Source organism: Cricetulus griseus, chromosome 2, assembly GCF_003668045.3.
Source record: "Cricetulus griseus strain 17A/GY chromosome 2, alternate assembly CriGri-PICRH-1.0, whole genome shotgun sequence".
Taxonomy (NCBI): domain Eukaryota; kingdom Metazoa; phylum Chordata; class Mammalia; order Rodentia; family Cricetidae; genus Cricetulus; species Cricetulus griseus.
Genome location: NC_048595.1, coordinates 36282638 through 36306940, shown reverse-complemented (window position 1 = coordinate 36306940; position 24303 = coordinate 36282638). Strand labels below are relative to the sequence as shown.

The following is a 24303-nucleotide window of genomic DNA, read 5'->3' as shown; positions in this document are numbered from 1 at the left end:
TCCAAAGTAGTTGTGATAGTTGGTCTGAGATGTCAATATGACTAGATTAAGAGATGCCTTGGACTGGGGAAATATATTTGTATGTCTACAAAAATGTTTCCAGAGAGGACTGGCCCAGGGGACAGTGACCAGGGAGGAAAAGATCCACCCTGACTATGAGTGGGACCTTTAAAAGGTCAAACTGCTTAGATGATGAAGGTGAGTATGGAGAAGGCAACCCTCCAGCCAGCAAGTCTTTCTGCTCCAAACGATACCACCTACTGCTACTGCTGCCCATTGACTTCAGACTGATTCTTCAGTCACTCAACACTGACAACAGCAGCAAATTTCCAGGAAGCTTCCAAACTTCAGTGTTGGAACGAGACTGCTCAGGCACCCTTGGGAACCTAGTTCTCTGCCTCCTCAGTGGGCAGACAGCTATTGGTGAACTCTACCCAGTCTCTACCCAACACAATAAATCCCTTTTATAACACACACACACACACACACACACACACACACACACATATGTGCATATAGATGTGCATCTACACATACATATTGTTGGTTCTGTTCTTTTAGCAAACCCTACCTAAGGAAGTAGTTCTGTTTTTCTTACCTAATCTGTCTGTCCTCAAGGGTCGAGAGACCCTCTCCTCCTGGTGCTTAGCCTTCAATTAGCACCAGGTAGATATCCAAGAGCCTGTGGGCAGAAACCCAGGCAGAGGCCTCTCAGCTTCAGCAATGTAAGTATAGAGCAGGCAGGGATTATATGCCATGAATAAAGGCTGGTAAGGGTCCTATTCAGGGCATCCGCCAAGTTCTTTGGAGTGCCACCTTACCAGCTTCACTTGATTTAAAGTCTAGGAAGTCTTCAGGAGCCTCAGCTATAATACAAATCTCAAGAAAGGAGGTGGTTTAACCTTTGCTCATGTCCTTCTCAATAGACACTTCTAACACCCAAATAAGGATTAACAGGAAAAGCATGGAAAGCAAAATGAATGGCAGTGAAGGAGGGATAAAGAAAGTGGGAAGACAGCTAATAAATCTAAAAGAATTCTTTAAAAAAGGAAATAACATTAAAATATTAAGAGTTTCAGCTGGTTGTTGGTGGTGCCCACCTTTAATCCCAGTACTCGGGAGGTGGAGGTAGGCAGATCTCTGTGAGTTCGAGGCTAGCCTGGTCTACAGAGCGAGTTCCAGGACAGGCTCCAAAACAATACAGAGAAACCCCATCTTGAAAAACCGAAAAAAAAAAAAAAAAAAAAGTTTCAAAAACCAAAACCAACCAAACAAAACAAAACAAAAAGCCCAAGCTGGTTGGTGGTAGCATACGCCTTTAATCATGCAGAGGCAGAGGCAGGTGGATCTCTGAGTTCCAGGACAGCCTGGTCTAGAGAGCAAGTTTCAAGACAGAGCAAGTTCCAGGACAGCCAGGGCTACACAGAAAATCCCTGTCTCAAAAAAAAAAATGTGGTGGTGGGGAGGAGGGGGGGCGCTCTGGAGAGATAGCTTAGTGGTTAGGAGCACTGACTGCTCTTGCAAAGGTCCTGAGTTCCTTTCCCAGCAACCACACGGTGGCTCATAACTATTTATAATGAGATCTGATGCCCTCTTCTGACATGAAGGCACATATTCAGGCAGACTACTGTATACAGAATAAATAAATCTTTAAAAAAAGAAAGTGGGAAGAGTCAAGAAATATCCAAGTTATTAATAAGATACGTATGTGTATGTCTGTGTGTGTGTGTGTGTGTGTGTGTGTGTGTGTGTGTGTGTGTGTGTGTATGCACATGCATGACTATAAGCAATGTTTACTATCCCCTGACCCTAAAGGCTGCCTTCTTTTGACAAATGTTACAGAATAACTAGTATGCAGGTCAACATGTTATATAATGTCACCCCAAAACACTGTGTGTGAAGTAAACCCTGCTATGCTAGAAGAACTCTGAAGGATTTGGAGATGGGCCGAAGCTGGCACATACTAGAAATAAAAAGATATTTGAAATAAAATATCAGGAGATTACTAGGTACTTGGAAAGTAAAAGGAAGTAGGAAGTTGCTACTTTGAAGATGAGGAAACCCAGATATTCCCATAGTCCCAACCATATCCCTATCCATGCCATAGCTGTCATACAGGAACTCATGGAATACTTGCTATTACGTAAAGATTTAAAAGAACACACAAAAACAGTATGTACCAGAAGCAGCTTTTGCAGTCACATCTCAAGGAAGCCCAGAAGCATTCAGCTTAGGAAACCTTTCTCAGTGTAAGAGGATTACCAGCCACCAGCTCAACAGTTTTAGTTACTTATTCCTTAAATTAGATCATGTGCCATATGGAGACACTGGGGAGGCTGGTGGGCCTGTGGGCTGATTAAATGGGACTCACCAGTGGAAGAGGGCTGTATGCCTGGGTTGGGCACTTGGGAGAGCGTGTTCGGCAGCTTCAGCTGACCCAGAGAACCATAATGGAATTAGACTGACATGAAGTCCCCAACTAAAGGCCCAGCTCTATAGCACTTCAACAACTTTATTGGTTAGATGTTTCTTCCCAAGTTTACATCTTAAACCATGGGCTTAATTCACTGATTCTGTCCGGATCCCTAATTCAGCAGGGGCCTTAGTTTAGACTAAAGGATAGAAGTGAGGGTCTGATGTTAGAAACCTGCTGATAATCCACAACTGGGCAGCAGTCCTATTCCCTGCTATTTACAACTATCTTTAGAAAACACACAGGGTGGAGACAGGCCCTGGAGTGCATCTCTGCCACTGGTCTGTCTCAATAGCTCCGACAGAGTCATTGTCTTCCTACTTCAGGGACACGGTGACACTATGGCAACCTATGCATTTTGCAGAAGTACATAGGCCCAAAATTAGCCATGAGGTTTGGTATTACCAACTCCCCAACCTGGCAGGATGGGAAGAAACAGAATGTGTCCATGAAAAGCTTTCGGAAGTGAGATAGGTCTTCCACTTGAACCTTGATGCTATATTGATTGGCCAGAAGCTCAATGGCACCTTGCACCACATACTCATTCTGTAAGTGTGACAGAGAGCAAGTAGAGTAGACAACGTGACCTCCAGGTTTGGTGGCAAGGAGTCCAGCCCTGAAACCAAGAAAACAAAGCAATAACTAGTATACTTCTTGAAGTGTTCCAGCAACACAGGACTAGGTACATAGGTGGAGGGTAGTCTACTACCCAATGGAGAAGTACCACCATACCCAGCTCTAGGAAGCCTCCATGGAAGAATCCTTTGATGGGGCTGGAGAGATGGTTCAGCAGTTAAGAGCACATACTGCACCAGGCGTTGGTGGCGCACGCCTTTAATCCCAACACTTGGGAGGCAGAGGCAGGTGGAGCTCTGTGAGTTGGAGGCCAGCCTGGTCTACAGAGTGAGCTCCAGGACAGGCTCCAAAGCAATAGAGAAATCCTGTCTCAACAAACCAAAACACATAGAACTCTTGTGGAGGTCCCAACATCCACGCCACAATTTTCTGTAACTCCAAACCTAGGGCAGGGGGATCCAAGATCTTTGACCTGCATGGGCACCTATACTTACGTGGACAGCACCTACATGAAGACACACATGCATTGGCCTAAAAAAAAAAATGATCCTAGCCCTGCAGTGGTGGACAGCCAGGACTGTTATATAGAGAAACTCTGTGTCAAACAAAACCAAGTAAATAAGAAAAAAAAAAAAAAAAAAAAAAAAAGATCTTTTGAAGCCTGGTTCTGGTTGTGAACTAAACCCTGAAGCTGGCTATCAGTTGAATTCTCTCCTCAGTCATACAGACCCTTGACCCCCCCCTTCCTTTTATTCCCCTTCCTTTCTTTTTCTCCTTTATCTTTATATATGTATGTATGTATTTTTTTTTCAAGGTCTCACTGTGTAGCTTTGGCTGACTTGGAACTCACTCTGTAGACCAGGCTAACCCCAAACCCATAGAGATCCCTTGCCTCTGCCTCCTGGGTGTGCTGGGATTTAAAAGTGTGTGCCATGCCTGGTTTCTCTCGCTCTCTATCTTTTGGTTTTGTGAGAGAGGTTTTTGCTGTGTAATGCCCTGGATGTCCTGGAATTCACTCTGTAGACTAGATTGGCCTCAAACTCACAGATATCTGCCTGCCTCTGCCTCCTGAGTGTTGGTATTAAAGGCATGTACCACCACCGCTTGACACTTCTCTCTTCTTTAAAATAAATGTAATAGTTCTTTTCTTTAAAAAAAAAAACAAAACTTATTACTTATTTTATGTGTATGTGGGTGCCCTGAATGTATGGATATGTACTATATGTGTGCAGGAGCCGATGGAGGTCAGAATAGGCATTGAATCCCCTGCTAGTAGAGTTACAGATGGTTTTGAGCCACCATGTGGGTGCTGGGAACCAAACCTGATTACTTTACAAGAGCAGACAGTACTCTAAACTGCTGTGCCATCTCTCCAGATTCTTTCTTTTTCTGAGATAGGATGACACTATGTTGCCCAGGTTAGCACCTAGGATGACCCAGACTCTTAGGTCAAGCTATCCTTCTGCCTCAGCTTCCCAAATAGCCAGAGATACAGATATATACCACCATACCTGACAGAATCTGCTTCTCAAAAATGTGCAAGTCACTGGCACTGACGGTAAAATGGTGAGGGTGCAGTTATTATTCTATATTTTTGGTTGTGAGTCTGGCCTTTAATGGCTGACTCATCTCTCTAGCCCGCAGTTGTTATTCTAGAAAGGACAATCTCAGGAAGGCTATCACCTCCAGGGAAACCTCCAGCCAAAAGTTTCTTCCATGTGATGGTCTTGGCATGCTTCCAGTTCCCCAGCTGAGATTCTAACGTCTGAGAATCTTTATAACTGTATCACTCACGCGAGAAGCTGCACCTGCAGCATAGGCAACATCTGTCGCTCCTTCTTCCTTGACCGCTGGAAGATGTTGTTCTCTTCCTCATGAAGGGAGTGGCGGTCTGTGGTACACGGCACATCCACCAACACCTACCCAGAGAATTGAAAGACAAAGCATTAAAGGTCCTTCTAGGCTATTCTGACTTATGTCTGAGCAGTTTAGGCCCCAAGCCAACCAAGGTCAATGGAAATGCTAGTCTATCCATTCCATCATTGCAGAGTACCTGACAAAGATTCTCATTTTAACCTGATAGACAACTGTGAAATAAGAAGTAGAAATATAGTATATTTAGAAACACTCATGGTTAATCAAAAAGCCAAACCAAGCCAGGCATGGTGGTACATGCCTGTAATTCCAGTCTTTGAGAAGCAGAGGTAAGAGGATTGCTACAAGTTTGAAGGTAACCTGGTCTCTACAGTTTTCCAGGCCAGCCAGGGGTTCAGAGTAAGACACTGTCTCCAAAAGCAAAACAAAATGAAAATCTATACACGCTAGTACACACATATCATTCCAGTGCTTCAGAGACAAAGGCAGGAGAATCAGGGTCATAGCCAGCCTCAGCTTACACAGTGAGTCTGAGGCCAGCCTAGGTTTCATGAGACCCTGTTTCAAAACAAAAGCTGGCTATAAATAATTGCAATGAAATAACTGATATCAACCTAGGAAAAAAATCTTAGTGCTTCAAGGCTCTGTCCGTGGCTATTCATTGAAAACATCCAATTTATACATGATACGGTATTTAATTTACAGATATTACATAATAAAACAGAATCAGAATTCAAAATTATCTTAAAACAATGTCAGATGTACAAGACCCTAGGCTCAATCCCCAGTACTCACTTTCTCTGTCTCTCTGTCTCTGTCTCTGTCTCTGTCTGTCTCTCTCTCACACACACACACACACACACACACTTAAAAATACTGTAAAAAGGGAAATCTGATATGGACAGTAGTTTGGTTTCTGGAACTTCCTATATAGCAAAGGCTGACCTTAAACTCACAATTCTCCTGCTTCAGCTTCCCAAAGGATTACAGGTATGCACCACCACACCTGGTTTCCACTACTTCAATATTTTAAAGTGAGAAACAGAAAATCAATCACTAATTTACTAGTCGTTTCTATACTAGGCACTTGAGACAAATTTAAAAAAAAAAAGTTTTAAGCTGGGCAATGGTGGCACAGCCTTTAATCCCAGCACTTGGGAGGTGGAGGCAGGCAGATCTCTGTGAGTTCAAGGCTAGCCGGGTCTACAGAGTGAGTTCCAGGACAGGCTCTAAAGCTACATAGAGAAACCCTGTCTCAAAAAACAAAATGTTTTAAAATCCCTGAAAAGGGTAAAATCATCTTTGGAAAGGTTTTTTTCTTTTAACAAAGTAGACATGAAGTAAATTAGAAATAAACCAGTTTTTAACCAGGCATTGGTGGTGCATGGCCTTTAATCCCAGCACTCGGGAGGCAGAGGCAAATGGATCTCTGAGTTCTAGGCCAGCATGATCTACAGAATGAGTTCCAGGATACCTATGGCTACAGGTATACCTATGAAAAACCCTATCTTGAAAAAAACTAATACAGTACATACAGAGTAAGAAAAATGAACAGGGCATGGTAGCACCCACTTGTAATCCCAGCAATAGGAGGTAGAGGCAGGAGGATGGGAAGTTCAAGGTCATCCTTTCCTACATTAGCAGCTAGTCTGACGTCAGCCTAGGCTTCCTGAAACTGTCTAAAAAGAAAGTAGGGTAGGGGGAACAGGGAAGAGAGAAAGTTGTAGAAATTCTTACTATCTCCAAAAGTTGGCTGGACTCTGGAGAATCACTACAGGACACTCATGGATGTTGGGGTCCTGAGTCCTTATGCACATGTGATTTCATCGAGACTAGAAAATCAGTGACAAATATATCTTTACTTTGGTACCAATATATCCTGGATATTGCTTATTAATGTCAACTGTGAAAGCTGTTGGTCTTATCCAGTCAAAAGGATAAGGGGATAGAAGTTGTACTGTTACACCAAACATTTGGAAAAGGCAAAGCTAGTCAATATCAGACATGGCACAGGCATCTCCACATTAGGCTTCATCCAACGTGTGATCAGCAGCCATATGCCAGGATGGTTTGCTACTTGAATCTTGGCCTCCAGTGTGTTTATGATTTATGTTCAGATAAACATTTAATTATTTGAAAAAAAACTTTGACTTTGGAAAGGAGAGAGAGAAGGAGGGAGGGGGGAGGGAGGGAAGGAAGGAGGGAAAGAGGGAGGGAAAAAGGGAGGGAGGGAGGAAAAGAGGGAGGGAGGAAGAAAGAAAGCAAGAACATGTGGAATGCCAGGTAAGGGTGACTGCCCTGCTATGAACATACAAGGTGCTAGACTCCAATTGTTGTGTGAATGCAAAATGAGGAAGAGTGGTGTTACCTACCAAGTCTTCTTTGAATCTAAAGTGTTTAACACTTCCTTAGCATGCAGCAAACTGAACACTACTATTTCTTCAACAAATATATTAATGGAGATATCATCAAGCACCAAAGCTGTTTCAAATGCCCGAAGCACTGACAAGTAAAATGGGAGGGAATTCATTCTATATTGCTATATAGATAGAATCAGCCAACCTAAAATGATGAGAAATGGGGCAATGACAGTAATGTTGAACACATACTGTAGTCGGACACTGTGCAAAGGCATTCTTAGTCAGTCACCCATGGGACAGGCAGTACAATGAACCACACTGAAGAAGTTAAAGCACAAATGAAAGTTTAAGTAACTCACAAAAATTTCCAGCTCAAGGGCTGGAGAGATGGCTCAGAGGTTAAGAGCACCAGCTGCTCTTCCAGAGGTCCTGAGTTTAATTCCCAGCAACCACATGGTGGCTCACAACCATGAGATCTGGTGCTCTCTTCTGGTGTGCAGATATACATGGAAGCAGAATGTTCTATACATAATAAATAAATAAAATCTTTTTACAAAAGAAAAAAATTTCCAGCTCGAAAGTCATGAACCCAATACTTCAAACCAACAGCCTGATTCCAGAATGCTAGCTTTTACCCATATGCCATTTGTGTTGTTGTTGCTGTTTTTCAAGACAAGTTTTGTCTTTGTAGCCTTGGCTGTACTGGAACTCACTCTGTAGACCAGGCTGGCCTCAAACTCAGAGATCCACCTGCCTTTACCTCCTGAGTGCTGGGATTAAAGGTGTGTACCATCACTGCCTGGCTATATTCTTTGTCCATTTTATTCATGTGTACAATATACAGGGACCATAAATCACATTTTAAATAAGTGATTTTAGAGTATGCTAATTAAAAGAAGATAAGTAGGGGCTCAGTGGTCAAGAGCACTTGTTGCTTTTGTAGAGAACCCAGGTTCAATTCCCAGCACCCACATGATGGTTCACAACTGTCTGTAACTCCAATGCCAGGGAATCTGACTCCCTCATCTGACCTCTGAGGGTAACAGACACACATGTACACATACATGTACACATACATGAAGGTTAAACACTTGGAGCTGGAGAGGTGGCTCAGTGGTTAAGAACACTGACTGCTCTTCCAGAGGACCTGGGTTCAAATCCTAGCACCCACATGGCAGTTTAAAACTGTAACTCTGGTTCCAGGGATCTAACACATTCATACCAATGCATATAAAAATAAATTATTTTTAAAAATAGGCTTTAGCCGGGCATTGGTGGCACACGCCTTTAATCCCAGCACTGGGGAGGCAGAGGCAGGCGGATCTCTGTGAGTTCGAGACCAGCCTGGTCTACAAGAGCTAGTTCCAGGACAGCCTCCAAAGCCACAGAGAAACCCTGTCTCGGAAAAAAAAAAAAAAAAAAAGGCTTTAAAGGGCTGGAGAGATGGTTCAGAGGTTAAGAGCACCAACTGCTCTTCCAGAGGTCCTGAGTTCAACTCCCAGCAACCACATGGTGGCTCACAACCATCTGTAATGAGATCTGCTGCCCTCTTCTGGTGTGCAAATACACATGGAAGCAGAATGTTGTATACATAATAAATAAATAAATAAAATCTTTAAAAAAATAGGCTTTAAAAAAGGCTAAACATTCATACACACAAAAATAAATCTAGAAGAATGTTTTTAAAAAGGGAAACAACTTTAAAATATTAAAAGAGTTTGGAAGCTGGGGGTAAGTGGCACACACCTTTAATCTCAGCACCTGGCAGGCAGAGGCAGGTGGATCTCTGTAGGCCAGCTTGGTCTACAGAGCAAGTTACAGGACAGCCAAAGCTACACAGAGAAACCCTGTCTCAAAAACCAAAAAATAAAATGGGGAGGATGAATAACATACACAGCAGGAGAATGTGAAAGACACTGTAAGTTTGATAACAGCATTTGGACAGTAGCAATACCGACAGGATATATAGAAAATAAGCTCATTGCCGATGGAGGCACTGGAGGAACCTCTAGAGAATTTCTCAAACTCTGTCAAAATCTTAACTAGTAGAAACCATTAACCAGCAAATTTACTTCAGAAGGATAGAACTGAGAAGGACTGGACCTGAGGATATTTTAATTCATTAAAAAGTCATAGATGTCAGTATGAAAACATCGTACTGTCATTTCTATTTTTAAGAAACTCCTAAGTTTATATTTTTATATACAAATTATATAAAAGCTATAGAAAAATGATATCTGCAGGAAGAGGAAGTAAATGGCTGTGTACAGGTCTAAAAAGAAAGGTTATTTCTACCTGATACCCTTTTATACCTACTAAATTTTATACTATGTGCTATATTAATATTCAGAAATAAATAAAATGTTCTCATTCATACTCATCTTCATGAAGGCTTCCAAGCACCCTAGTGACTTCAGAAATAAAATGTGCCTAATAACTTTTTTCACACTCAGTTAAGTTCAAATTCTTTTTGCTGCCAACTATCTCTAATGAAAACAGTAGCAAGTCATCTAAGCTGAACTGAGAGCTCTGCAAATAGCTCTTTCTCCAAATCATTCATGGAGAACTGTCTAGGTCAAAAAACATCCCCACACATTCAAAACACAGAGGGCTGGATCCTACCCCTAGGACCTGAGGCCAGAACACGGAGGTCAGAAATCACTTACTCGGTCATAGGTGTCCCCCTCCAGTTCTCCCCACTTCCTGCCATCCCATGAGGTAACTCGAACTTGGTTCCCTTCCCTGATATCTTGAGGCACATAACTGTGAAGGACCTTTTGCAGTCTGCCTATTCGGGAAGTGGAGAGATCGTTGGCAGCTAGATTGCCTGTGGGGAAATAAAAGAATCTTCAGAAGCTACAACTCAATGGCATATCACACAAACAAAAGGTGTCGCTGGAAGACGAAGCCAATTCTCAGGCATAGTCAATCAACCCAGACCCCAGAGACAGGGGTATTATATATGTGGTACCAAATCAGTCCCTCTGGAGTGGAGGTTGTGAGGACAAATAGCTACCAAAATAAAAGTAAACAAACAAAGCAGATCAAGAAAGAGTATTTCTGTCGGGCATCAGTGGCGCACGCCTTTAATCCCAGGAGTTGGGAGACAGAGGCAGGCAGATCTCAGCGAGTTCAAGGCCAGCCCAGTTTACAGAGCAAGTGCCAGGGCAGGTTCCAACGCTACACACAGAAACCCTGTCTTGAAAAAACATCAAAAAGTATTTCTAAAGAAATATGGTCTCTCCCACTAACCACCTCTTATTCTGAAGCCTAAACTGGCAGTGAACTTGTGGTCATCCTGCCTCCATGCTAGGTTTACAGGCATACACTAGCCATGCCAATTTATTGTTTGCTTTTGACACAGGTTATTGCTATGTTGCCAAACTGTCCTCAAACTTCTCAAGAAAATCTATTTCAGCTTCCTGAGTAGCTGGGACTACATGTGTATGTCACTGTGCCTAGCTACCCAATCTCTTCGAAACATTTGTGTCTTAGGTATCCATTGCTGTGATAAAAACACCACCACCAAAAGCAACTTGGAGAGGAAAGGGTTTATTTCAGCTTACAGTTTATAGTCCATCATGGAGAAAAGTCAGGGTAGGAAGTCAAGTCATTAACCTGGGGGCAGAAACTGAAGCAGGGACCATGTAGGAACTGCTTATCTGCCTCCTCAGTTTGCTTTCTTCTATACCCCAGGACCACCTGTACAGGGGTAGTACCCACGTGGGCTGGGCCCTCCCATATCAACAATTAATTCCTAATTGCTAAGCCACCTCCTCAGCCTCCAAGCAATCTGATGGAGACCTTATCTCAACTGAGGTTCCTCATCTCAGATAACTCTAGCTGTGTCAAGGTGAAAAACAAACAAACAAACAAACAAAAAACCACGACAGTATGTCTCTCTTGGGTTTCAGTAGACACTTTAGGTCACCTAGGATTTACTATTATCATCTTATTCCTTAATAACAGAACCCCAACTTTATCAACAGAGAGCAATGTGCACCAGCATAGTACATCTTGTAGCTTTCTTTTACAACTAAGTGTGACTAAATCACTAGGTTTGGTTAGTGAATTATAGACATAAATATCACTTGGGACCTCTGGGAAGATGTATCTAAAAGACTAACACAACCATTTCCTTCTGCCTCAAATTGAAATGGGCTGGCTGATGTTCTAGCAGCTACCTTGTAGCATAATTCTGATCCTAAGAATGATGCCTATAAGCTAGGCAGTATTGGCACATACCTTTAATCCCAGCACTTGGGAGGCAGAGACAGACAGATCTGAGTTTGAGGCTAGCCTGGTCTATAATGTGAGTTCTAGGACAGCCAGGGCTACAAAGAGAAACCCTGCCTCAAAGACAACAAACAAACAAGATGCCTATGCTAAAGGTGCAAAAATAAAAACAGCTGGGGGCTGGAGAGATGGCTCAGCGGTTAAGAGCACTGGCTCTTTTTGTTCAATTCCAAGCAACCACATGGTGGCTCACAACCCTCTGTAAAGAGATCTGTTGCCCTCTTCTGACCTGCAGGCATATATGCAGGCAGAACACTGTATACATAATAAATTAATCCTAAAAAACAAACAAACAAACAAAAAACCCCACTTTAAGTCCTTGATGACTGCCAGGCGTTGGTGGTGCATGCCTTTAATCCCAGCACTCATGATGCAGAAAACACATACACACACACACACACACAAAAAAAAAAAAAAAAAAAAAAAAAAAAACAAATATCAGGTTGCTGTTAGTTCTATTTTATGAAAAATGTTCCTGTAAGATTGATATTAAGGCAGGCCCCGTGGCACATGCCTGTAATGCTAGCACCTGGAAGGCTGTGGGGAAGAGGATTGAGAGCTTGAAGTCAGGGCAAAAAATAGGATCCTGTGTTTAAATAAAAAACCAAAAGGCGGGCTGGAGAGATGGCTCAGAGGTTAAGAGCACCGACTGCTCTTCCAGAGGTCCTGAGTTCAATTCCCAGCAACCACATGGTGGCTTACAACCATCCCTTATGAGATCTGGTGCCCTCTTCTGGTGTGCAGATATACATGGAAGCAGAATGTTGTATACATAATAAATAAATAAATAAAATCTTTATAAAAATAACAAAAAATAAAAGGCTTGATGAAACGGCAATTGACAATCAGCCTCAGAACAAGGAGAAACAAGTGGGAACTGTAATGAAGAGCTGCAGGTTTCTACTAGGAGGTTTTGTGTCCCCATGAGAAACGTCCCAATTTTTGAGGGCACTTAACATAAAAAATAATAATAATAATAATAATAATAATCAGATACTCTGTTCTGAAGGAATTCTCAGGAGGCAACAAAAGTGAGAAAAGAAAGATGGCTTCCAGTTCTGCTGCTGTGTCCAACGTTTCTAAGATTTACATTTCACGATCCCTCCAGAACTCAGTTTGCCCTGCATAAACAAGAGGGCTGACAAAGTAAATCTGAGTTCCATGCTTGCTCTGATACTGTGACCCTATCTATGTTCTAGGGTCAAGAAGTCAGTGACTTGGGCGAGTACCTGGTGTTATGATAAAGCTTGAGAGGGGCCTTGGCGGATTCCATGGCAGGCGAGGTTGACCCAGGTGGGGACAAACATGCCAGGCAGACAGAGCTTAAGTGAGAGGCTTTATTAGAAAGGGGAGGGAATGGGTAAAGGAAAGAGAAAAGAGGTAAAGAGACATAGAGAGAGGACAGAAGAGAAGAGGGAGACAGGAAAAGTTCTGTCTGCCCCAGGGAAACAGCGGGAAAGACAATGGGAAAGAGAGAGCAGAAAGAGCTGGAAAGAGAGGAGCCAGAAAGACAGCTTAAGTGGGCGGGGGGTCTTTCTTTTAAAGGGGTCCTTTGCTCCTGGAATGACCAGGGTGCTCCTGGGCTGACCAAGGTACTGCCTGAGTGCATTCTGCCAGGTGATGCCTGAAACCTTACACCTGGGATGAAGAAAAGGTGCTGCTGATTTAGTATACCTTGGAAGCATTTCTCCTTTGCCTGTTTCTCTCTTCCTTCTGACAGAGTCTCACAGCATTCAAATCAGCACAACACCTGGCATGGCGCTCTTGCACTGGATTCACTTGTTAAACCTGTGCCAACATCTTTTCTTTTTCAACCTTTCTATTTGAATTTCCAGAAGGATGAAAGTAAATCACTCATGGGCCTACCAAGAGGCTAGAGGCTAACTCAAACTGTGCAAGCCAGCTTCGGAGTAACAACAACAAAGAGTTCACACCTAACAGAAAGGCCCATGGCAGGAGAAGCCTGGCTAAGCTCTGGGTCAGATGTGAACACATCTTGTGGCTGTCTCAGGCCTAAGGGAAAAGGTAACTTCTACTTTAAGGCAGGATGTTGGCAGGTGGTTTGCTAAAGGGAGCACTTATAAATGCCAGGGTCACCTGTGATTCTGAAACACATAAGGCTTCATTCAGCCTGTTCCTAAGGAATCCATAACTTTGTTTTTTGGAGACAGGGTTTCTCTGTGTAACAGCTTTGGATGTCCTGGAACTCGCTCTGTAGACCAGGCTGGCCTCAAACTCACATAGATCCACCTGCCTCTGCCTCCTTAGTGCCAGGACTAAAGGAATTCACAATCTTGAGTAGGGAGAAGATACATATCTATTGGGTGACGTTATGGCACGGGTGCACAGGAAAAGGAACCGTATGGACAAGCCAGCAGCAGCTAGGAGAGAAGACTTCCTGGAGGTAGTACAGTTGACCTGAGGCTTGGACTCGAAAAGGATTTAGACGACACAGCTGGGGTGGGGTGGAGGAATTCTAGAGAGCATAACAAGAGCAAAGGCAGTAGGGTGTGTTGGAAGGAGTACAAAGAAATGAGACTTTATCTTAGAGACAAATCAGCAAAAGCAAAAGGGAGAGAGGGTCATGTGATAAATTTATCAGAGCATTGATTTAATCTGCCCACAGAAGCCTTGATCAGCCATTTTCCTACAGTCTGTTTTGGAACTCACTGGCTTCACCTGCCTCCCAAGTGCTGGGATTAAAGGCATGCACCACCACCGCCCGGCCAGCCAACAGACAATAATCTTAGCAAATATTATCCTTCTAACCCTGGGACCAGAAAGCTTATCATATTCAGTGTACCCTGACTGGGGTGAAGTGGGGGATCCCTCCCTGCCTAAGATATCATCCCACTGACTTACGGCAACAGCCAGTTTGAAGTAATGCCAGTGTTTTTCCCCCAGGAGCTGCACACAGGTCAAGCACGGTGTCTCCAGGCTGCAGACCAAGAGCCAGGACAGGTAGCAAGGAGGCAGCATCCATCAGGTAGTAATCCATGAGACCTAGGCTGCCAAGTCTGGAAGAGAGAAGGCCATCATACTTACTGGGAGCCAAGGTGAGCAAGTCCATGCCTTTTAGGGTCAGTGAGCTCCAACCAGCAAAATTATTTCTCAGACATTCATTCACCTATACAGTATCCACTACTCATTCATTGATCTATATAATATTCACAGTGATTTTTTTTTTTTTTTTTAAGAAAAAAGATCAAGGTCTCGTGTATCCCAGGCTGGCCTCAAGCTTGCTATGAAGCTGAGAATGACACTGAACTTCAGAACCGATGAACTGTGGAATTACAGGTTTGTGCTACCACGCCTGGCTTATGCAATGTAGACGAAACTCGGGGTTCTATGCATGCTTGGTAAGCATTCTACCAACTAAGCTACATCCCCATCCCTGAGTGATCCTTCTGAAAACAGATCAATTGACTGCAAACTGGCCTCACCAGCCACCTTGCTTTTTTTCATTGAGCCACACATGCTCCTATCTCAGGCCTTTCAGTTACTATGCCTTCTGCCCATACTACTCTTCTTTTAATTATCCCTGATGTGCTTCGTTACTTCGATCAGGCATTGCCTCAAAGTGATCTCTGAGCCACTGGCATTCCCTGACTAGTCTACCTAAAATAACAGCATCATTCCCATCACTTTCTATCTCCAGCTGCACTATTTTTCTTTTCTTTTTTATTGGGGGGGGGGTTCCAGACAGGGTTTCTCTGTGGCTTTGGAGGCTGTCCTGGGACTAGCTCTTGTAGACCAGGCTGGTCTCGAACTCAGAGATCCACCTGCCTCTGCCTCCCGAGTGCTGGAACTAAAGGCGTGCGCCACTAATGCCCGGCTGTCACTATTTTTCTTTAAAGCACTTGTTCTTCACTTTAAATGTACAATTGTATATTAGTATGTGTGTTTCTTTTATTTTCCGATATTAGAATGTAGCTCTGGGAGGGCAACGATTTTGCCTGCTTTGTTCCATGTACTATTCCCAAGACTTGAAACAATACAGTGCTTGGTACATAGTAGAAACTCAATTTTATTGGGTTACACATGAAGATACAAAGTTCTTCACTGGTTCAGAAAGGAGGACTGTTATTAATTATATGTACTGGAACTACCTGAGTTGGGCCTGATGAGGACTCAGAGGCCTTCACTGGGTAAAAAGGGAAGAACATTCTAGGCAAAAAAGAATGAGTAAGATACAAAAACATAAAAACTCAAGAGCTTCTTTAAGACTTAGTGGGAAGGACTGGAGAAACAGCTCAGCACTGGCTGTTCTTCCAGAGAACCCAAGTTCAACTCCTAGCACCCACATGGCAACTCACAACCTTTTCCAATTCTAGGGGATCCGACATGCACTTCTGCTCTGCAGGAGCCTGCACACAATAGGACATACACTTACACATAAAAAAGAAGATAAATAAAATATTTAAAAGCATAATGGGGACATGCCTACATTCTCAGTGGTAGAATGCCTATCTAGTATAAAGCCTTAGGTTTAATACTTAGTGGCAGGAAGAAGGAAAAAAAAAGCCCAAGATGGGGGTTGAAAAGCAAGACAAACAAAAAGTCTTAAATCCTATATTAAGGATCTTGGACTATAACCTACAGGAAGTAATCACCTGGTTAGCTAGTTTGGGGTTTTAGAAAGCCAGGTAAGCAGTGATGGTGTGGGTAGAAGGGGGGGGGAACCAAGTGCAGCCTGTCACAGGACTTTCTGACACACAGACCTGTCACCATGAGGACACTTAGTTGGTGGTGAGCAGCCACTTCCCTTCCTAAGATGGAGGTCAGCAGGGCAGCCTTGGAACAGACTCAAAGACACAGAAACCTAACAAGACAATGACCCTAGAAGGGTGCAGTGAGGCATGGCACAGTACCATTGCCAGTCAGCCATGATAATCCCCAGGCCCCAAGTTACAGCACCCCCAAGTCTTCACAAAGAGGCTCAGGCTTCCATAGGACCGTTTCAAAATCAAATCACACTTGGGTTTTCTGTACCTCATGTCTCACAAAGAAAATTAACAAGAGGACTGAAAAATGTGAGAAAGGCACAGAATTGCAAACATACAGCCCATAAAAGCTACCCTCAGCAAGTCTCTTCCTACTCTCCCTCCTTAAGCTGGTTCAGTTTGGGGAATCTGCTAAAAACTACAATGCTTCTATTTAAAAAAAAAAGGGGGGGGGGACACAAACTGTCACAGATATTATCTGGCTATCCATAAATTGACAGAACCTCCCTGGACTGCTGAGAGAGTAAGACCCATCTGATTTCATAGGAAGCCCAATGGGGTAAGGAATGAGGGGGTCATAGGAAGCCCAAGGGGAAAAGGGGTTGGTAAGAGACTATGATGAAAGGACAAACCATCTCCAAAATCTGCCACACTACTCTCTCTCTTCTCTAAGAAGCTCTGTAATGGGTACCAAGTGCCTCAAACACCTTAGATCACATGGTTTTTACTCCATGGCTCTGTGGACAGCCAATGCCTCAGGACTGATTGCCAATCTTCATCCAATCTATCCCAGTACATACTGAGATAAGTCTTTCTTCTTTTTTTTTTTTTTTAAATATTTATTTATTTTTGAGACTGGCTCTCATATGGAGTTCCCAGGCTGGCCTTGAACTCCGTATGCAGCTAAGTATGATCTTAAACTCCTGATCTTCTTGCCTCTATCTCCCAAGTGCTGTGCTCACAGGTGCGTACCACTGCACCTGGCTGTGAGAGGTTATTGATGAATGCTGTACTATAGGCTCTGTGTTAGATGTTTTAGTATGCCAAATTTCACTTCTTGTCACGATCCTACAGGACAGTTAAATCTACACTAGTCAGCCAGACTTTCTGGGTCTCAAACCTAGACCACTTCTCATTAGTTGTGTAACTTTTAGTAAGTTATTTCTCTGTACCTAGGTTTTTCCATCTGAAATAAGAGTACCTATAGTAGCCCAATAGTAGAGTGCTTGCCTAGTATGACAGGCTCTGGATTCCAAAACTCAGCAAAAGAAAATGTATCTGCTATTACAGACAGGATTTTTTTAGTTTTTTTGTTATTTTGGATAGTAACAACTTCAAACTCCTGAACCTCCTGCCCTACAGTTTTGTTTTGTTTGGAAACTGAGTCTTACTGTGTAGCACATCTAGCCTCTACCCCACCATCCTCATGCTTTACGATAACAAGTGCTGGCATTACCGGCTTGTACGGCATGCCCGGCTTCCTATTCTTGACTGTGCAGTCTTTTCTCACTGCATTTCACACACATAAGCACCTCCTCAAGACACTGGAAGTTCTGTCTTTCTTCAAATCTGTTACATGCATTCCTAGGCAACCCCTATTTCCTACCAAGTCCACATCCTCTGGTCTTACTTTCACAGGGGCCTGGCGGGACACACAGTGAGGAGGGTGCATTTTCACTGGGAAGGATACAGTGGGTTGCTCTTGTGAAAGGCAGATGTTTTCCACAGAAGACAGTATGTCAGAACAGGTTCCCAGTGCCGGTTCTGGGGCTCAGACCACCTGGGTCTGAATACCAGCTACACCACTTACTCTCTTTGTACCTCAATTATAAAAGAGGGCAGATATTTCCATAAGGGTATTAACAGAACCAAAAGAGATGGTGTGTAGACAGCACTTAGACACCTAGTCTGTTGAAGCACAGCAGAGAAACTAACAATTCCGATTTTTATTACAGTGGGCAGTAGCTGAGCAACTTTTCATGTCCACTGCTAGCAGGGACTGAGGATGACCCTCATGGTTCCAGATCCTACCTAGCAGGAGGGAAGCGCCTGACATCCCCTCTGGAAAAAGTGAAGCATCGGAGGTTTGGACTGCAGTCCGGGGATGGAGTTGGAGAAAGGTCACTCTCAGGCTCCAGTTTCTGGCGAGAGATGGCTTCATTCACAAAGTCCTTGGCACTCAGCTGTTCCAGCTTAGCACTCACATTATCCCAAGCAGCAAAATTATTGACCAATGCACCATACTTCTGCTCTGAGAGAAGACTAACACGAATTGATGGCCAAAGATCCCCAAATTGTATACCGTAGGACATGTCAAAATTTTGCAGAGCAAGCCGACTGGCAGGAAATTCTGGTTCTGTGGTAGCCTAAAACAAAAACAAAACAAAACAAAACAAAACAAAAAGGCAAGCGTATCTATCTTTCCAGTTTTTTTGTTTTTTTGTTTGTTTTTTTTGTTTTTTTTTTTTGTTTTTTTTTGGTTTTGTTTTTCGAGACAGGGTTTCTCTGTGGCTTTGGAGGCTGTCCTGGAACTAGCTCTTGTAGACCAGGCTGGTCTTGAACTCACAGAGATCCGCCTGCTTCTGCCTCCCGAGTGCTGGGATTAAAGGCATGTGCCACCAACGCCCGGCTTCAATCTTTCCAGTTTTGACTCTATCTCTTTTCACTTGACTTTACTGTTTTACCTAGGGTTTCTGTTGCTGTGATGAAACACCATGATCAAGGCGACTTGAGGAGGGAAGGGTTTATTTCCGCTTATACTTCCAGGTGACAGTCCATCACTGAGGGAAGCCAAGGCAAGAATTCAAACAGGGCGGGAACCACAGGAACTAATGCAGACGCCATAGAGGGGTGCTGTTTATTGACTTACTTTCTCATGGCTTGCTCAGCTGCTTTCTTATAGAACCCAGGACTACCACTCACAATGGGCTGGGCCTTTCACCATCAATCATTAAGAAAATGCCTTACCCTTACCCTCTCTATGAGGTATGAGTGGGGGGTGGGAGAAAGGGAGGGAGAGGGAACTGGGGTTGGTATATAAAATAAAAAATAATTTTTTAAAGATTCATTTATTATGTATGCAGTGTTCTGGCATATATTCCTGCAAGACAGAAGAGGGCACCAGATCTCATTATAGATGGTTGTGAGCCATCATGTGGTTGCTGGGAATTGAACTCAAGACCTCTAGAAGAGCAGCCAGTGCTCTTAACGACGGAGCCATCTCTCCAGTCCCCAAAATAATTTTTTTTAAATAAAATGCTTTTTTTTTCTTTTTCTTAAAGATTTATTTTATTTGTCATGTATACAGTGTTCTGTCTACATGTATGCCTACAGGCCAGAAGAGGGTACCAGATCTTATTATAGATGGTTGTGAGCTACCATGTGGTTGCTGGGGATTGAACTCAGGACTTCTGGAAGAGCAGCCAGTGCTCTTAACCTCTGAGCCATCTCTCCAGCCACCAAAATAAATTTTTAAAAATAAAATTTAAAGAAAAAGCCCTACAGCCAGATCTAATGGAGGCATTCTCAATTGAAATTCCTTCCTTTCACATAACTCTAGCTTGTGTCAAGTTGATATAAAACTAGTCGAGGCAAATTCAAATCCACTCAGTGATCTCTCCTAACTTTGCATCCTACCTCTGCCTACCAAAGGAGAAATTGGGAATTGGGAGAGTGAAGAGTTAGCCTTTATATCACAGGATTGGGAAGGGACACAATACCTCTTATAGTAACTGTGTAGGTTTCTTCAAGAGAGACTATGCTAGGCACAGTGGTGCACACTTGTAGTCCTAGCAGGCTGAGGCAAGAGGATCCAGAATTCAAAGTGAGCCTTGGGACTACAAAAGCAAATTTGAGGCCAGATTGGGTTACACATCAGTAGTCTCTTAGCAAAGGTGGCTGAATGGGGAAAGGTTTTTGCCACTAGTGCGACTACCTGAGTTAGATCTTTGGGAACCATTAGGTGTGACTACCTGAGTTAGATCTTTGGGAACCACTAGGTGTGACTACCTGAGTTAGATCTTTGGGAACCACATGGTAGAAGGAAAGAAATGATTCCCCCAAGTTGTTGTCTGACCCGCCCCAGGTAGAACATGGCACATAGGTGCATACATGTACATACCCATATTCATACCAATAAATACATAAATATCATTTTTAAAAGTCTGCTGTAAGTAATCCCACCACTCAGGAGATACAAGGGAGCATCATTCTTGGCTACACAGAGTTCAAGACAAATAGGGACACAAGAGACTATCTCAAACATACACACACATACACAGTGAGAGAGACAGAGAGAGAGAAACACATAAGTCTCAAAAAAGGAAAAAGGGGTGGGCAGTGGGTGAGGACTTAAGCTGGGGTGTGACAGTGCTTGCTTAGCACATGCAATCCCCTAGATTTGATAACTAGCACTGAAAAATAGGAAGGGGACTAAGAAACTCAAGGAAAAACTCTTTAAGAAACTATTTCCTCAAGCCCTGGGAAGGGTTGAGACTTAAAACTTTTTTCTTTCTTTCCTTCTTTTTTTTTTTTTGTTTGGCTTTTTTGAGATAGGGTTTCTCTGGCACTCACTCTGTAGATCAGGCTGGCCTCGAACTCACAGAAATCCACTTCCTCTGCCTCCCCAGTGCTGGGATTAAGGGCATGGGCATGTGCCACCATGCCCATCTATGACAGTAGTGTTCAACAGGCTACAAAAACAACAACAATACCCCTTTCACACCTGGAGCAATGAGAGTCACTTACCTAAGATGGCCAGTGAATAGGCAAAATGATGCACAGAATCACAGAGCTGAGTTGTTTTGGAAGATTTCCCAGACCCCAGGAAGGCAGAATAAAGACAGTTCAAAAATCTTAAGAAGAATTAAAGCAGAAACTTCTAGGGTAACTGTTATGGGGCTAGCAGTGAAGGACGTGAGTCAGATTAAAAAGGAACTGAAAACTTCAGATGAGGAACCCACAAGTTGGTCTGGGGTTGCAACAACTGAGATGCTATTGCTGACAGTCATGTTCCTGCAACTTCTGCTCTAACCTGGGGTTTTGCTCTGGTCATCATTTCTTCTTATTGGAGGGACTCTTGCTCTGACCAGGACTTTTCCTGAAGTGAGGACTCTTGCTCTGGCTCTTTCTTTTATCACCTCGAGGACTATTGCTCTGCTTCCGTCTTCTGCTATGGTAAAATTTCTCATTCTGTCCCTCACTGATGCTCAAGCAGATATTCTCATTTTGGTCCCGAGTATCAATCTGGTGAGGACTACTGCTCCGACTCCAACTTCTGCTCCGATGGAAACCCTTGTCTTGGGGACTGCTGCTTCGATTACAAAGGGAACTCTTGTTCTGGCTCTGACTTTTTTCTTGGAGGATACTCTGGTTCTCACTACTATGACATTTAGTAATAATAATGGTTGAACTGCAACTGTCAGCAGTACTACAGGTGGAGACCTTAGATGATGGCAAAGAACAGCTGTAGGGAATCTGAGGGGGCTCTTTGAGTGGGCCTGGAGAGGACACAGCATAGGCATGAAGGCCACAGGGAATAGTATTGGGGCAAAGTCGAACTCGAGGAACAACAGGTAAACACCGAGGGTCAAAGGGTGTCCTCAGAGGGATAAAAGAATAGATGTGGGTAGAACAAGGAGGCACCATAGGCTTGCAATTGGGTGGTGGTGGACCCCTGGGAGCAGTATAAGTGCCACAGGGAACCACAGGCTGGCTATGACACTGAGGGAGACGTATAGAACGATTTAGGGGACTAGAGAGTGGGGATGAATGGGAGGTGGGAGGAACCACAGAATACATATGTGTATTACAGGGGGTTATTGGGGTTGGTCCCTGGGGACCGCTCTTAGGATATCTACTGGGCAAGAGAGGATTACAAGGCAGGCTCTGGGGACAGGAAGTAGGGGCAACGGTTTTAAGGATTCCTGGGTCCACCATAGTCTCTGGGGGAAGTTCTTTTGGTACGGAATTTGAAGTAGTTGTGATGGACGGCTCCAAAAAAGGACTACAGAGGCCAAAGGACCGGGAGGGAGGCTGAGGAGAAGTGTTGGTCTTAGGGGACTTCGGATGATCAGGAGAAGTGTGGTGGAGTGTGCTGACCAGGGAACGACACCTGTAGGGAGTGCGTTGTGAATCTGCGGATTTGGGGGACTTGACTTGAGGGGGAACTGGGGTAGGGAGAGGGGGTTCATTAAAACTTCTGGAACACTGAGGCGGAGCTATAACCTGGTTGCCCAGGGGAGTTGAGTAATACAGGGCAGGATAAGGACACTGAGGAAGAGGTGGCTCAGAAATTCCACCACCTTGGGTTAGCAAGAGGTAAGAGTTCCCCCCAGTCTCCCAAGATAGAAAGGATTCTAAGCAAGACTTGTGGGGAGACTGAGGCTGGGATGAGCAAGGAGAACAAGCACTCTCAGGTGGCAGGCTGATAACACAGTAAGGACTCCTAGTGGCAGACACCTGGGACTCAGAGCAAAGGTGGGAATAATGAAAAGAGGCCTCTTGGGGTGAGATAGGAGAGCAAGGCATGCCTGCCTGAGTAGAAAGTGGAGGGCCACAACTGTTTTTCCCAAGAGATCTGTCAAGCTGTGGTTTAGGTTCACAAGAATCTACAGGCTTAGGGTGGTCATGGTAAAGGCTGCCAACCAATGGGGCAGATGCTGAGGAAAGAGGGGGCTCATTGTAACTTCTCTCTGAGGAACAGTAAGAGATAATGGGCCCAGTTTCCAAAACTCTGTGAGAAATGGATGTAGCGACCACTGGTCGGTGAGCAAGAGGAGGTGAAATCGTAAGGCCAGTTCTCAGAGGCCTATGGGTAAGAACTGGTGAGATTATGGTGTAATTTTGTTGGGAACCAGGCACACCGGGAGTTGCAATTACAGGGCCAGTCTCTAAGGATATACGAGTGAGTTGAGGGGAGGTTACTGGGCTGGTTCTGGGGGGCTGATTAATAAGAGATGGGCAAGTCACCGAACTACAGTAACAAAAGCACGGGCTTGGAGGACACCGATGCTGACATCTTGGGGAACTGGTACAGTTGCAATAAAGGTTCCGTTGAGGAGGGGGTGACCCCTGAATGCTGAATCGTTCAAAACAAGGGTTCAGAGGGGATGAACCACTTGACTCTTGGTTGTATAGCCTTCCTAGGAGTGGAGAAAAGGGTTCAAAAGAACATATCCCCTGTGGGGGTGAGGAGGAAGATAGAGGGGGCTGAGGGGGTGGGGAGGGAATCCGTCGGGGTAAGCAAGGAGATGTAATGGTGAGGCAAGAGAGAGGTTCTCTACAGTAAGGGGGGTTGGTGAACCTTTTGCCTGCTTTTGGAGAAAGGCCAGTAGTACAGGCTAGGTGGTCGTTGAACTCTTTCCTGGACCCCAAAGGCACGTTAAGAGTGAGGACAGGGCTGAATCCTTTACTGCAGGTCGATGGAGACCCAGGAGGGAAGGGGCAGTTGTTATGACCTTTTGCTAGGGGTGAGGTTGTGGGGGCTGAAAGTTCAAGGAGGAAAGGACTGGTCATGGGACTGGAGGGGAAGGGAAAAGGGGGGGAGGGGAAGAAAAGGAAAAAGAAGGGATGGAGAGGGTATGGCAAAGGTAAGCAAGAAAAAGGAACATGAGGCGATGTGACGTCACCAAAAGAATGGAAGAGTAGATGATGACTTAACACAGAGGGGCGGAGTCAGGAGGCTGCTTATGCAACAGTAAGAGATGTGGTTAATAAAAGGGTAGACAGAAAGGTGACAACAGCTTCGAGAAGGTTAAGGTTAATGGATGTGCCGAATGCAACTGTGAGCGACGGAAAACACAAGCGCTGGATAAGTTTCTAATGTTCCCCGCCAGACCTTACCCATTTCTTCTTATATCGATGTCTCCGCGGGACAGGCGTGAAGTCCACGAGCTTCAGCAGCTTCCGAACGCCCCTTAATACGGGCGCAGCCATGTCAGTGGGCAGTGCCAAGAAACTCCGACCGGAACCGCAGCTGCGCACTCTAGAGTTCCGGGGA

The 24303-nt window shown here is 44.2% G+C and overlaps 1 protein-coding gene across 1 annotated transcript; it reads right to left on the bottom strand.

The window, feature by feature from the left end:
• Nucleotides 1-2492: 2492 nt before the first annotated feature.
• Nsun4 (NOP2/Sun RNA methyltransferase 4) lies at nucleotides 2493-24303 on the bottom strand. The gene is made up of 6 exons (XM_027402524.2): nucleotides 24147-24303; nucleotides 18336-18670; nucleotides 14443-14597; nucleotides 9951-10111; nucleotides 4844-4968; nucleotides 2493-3089 (listed from the first exon to the last, which is right to left on the bottom strand). Exons 1-6 carry the CDS (start codon nucleotides 24237-24239, stop codon nucleotides 2813-2815), a joined length of 1146 nt encoding a protein of 381 aa, XP_027258325.1. The 5' UTR covers nucleotides 24240-24303; the 3' UTR covers nucleotides 2493-2812.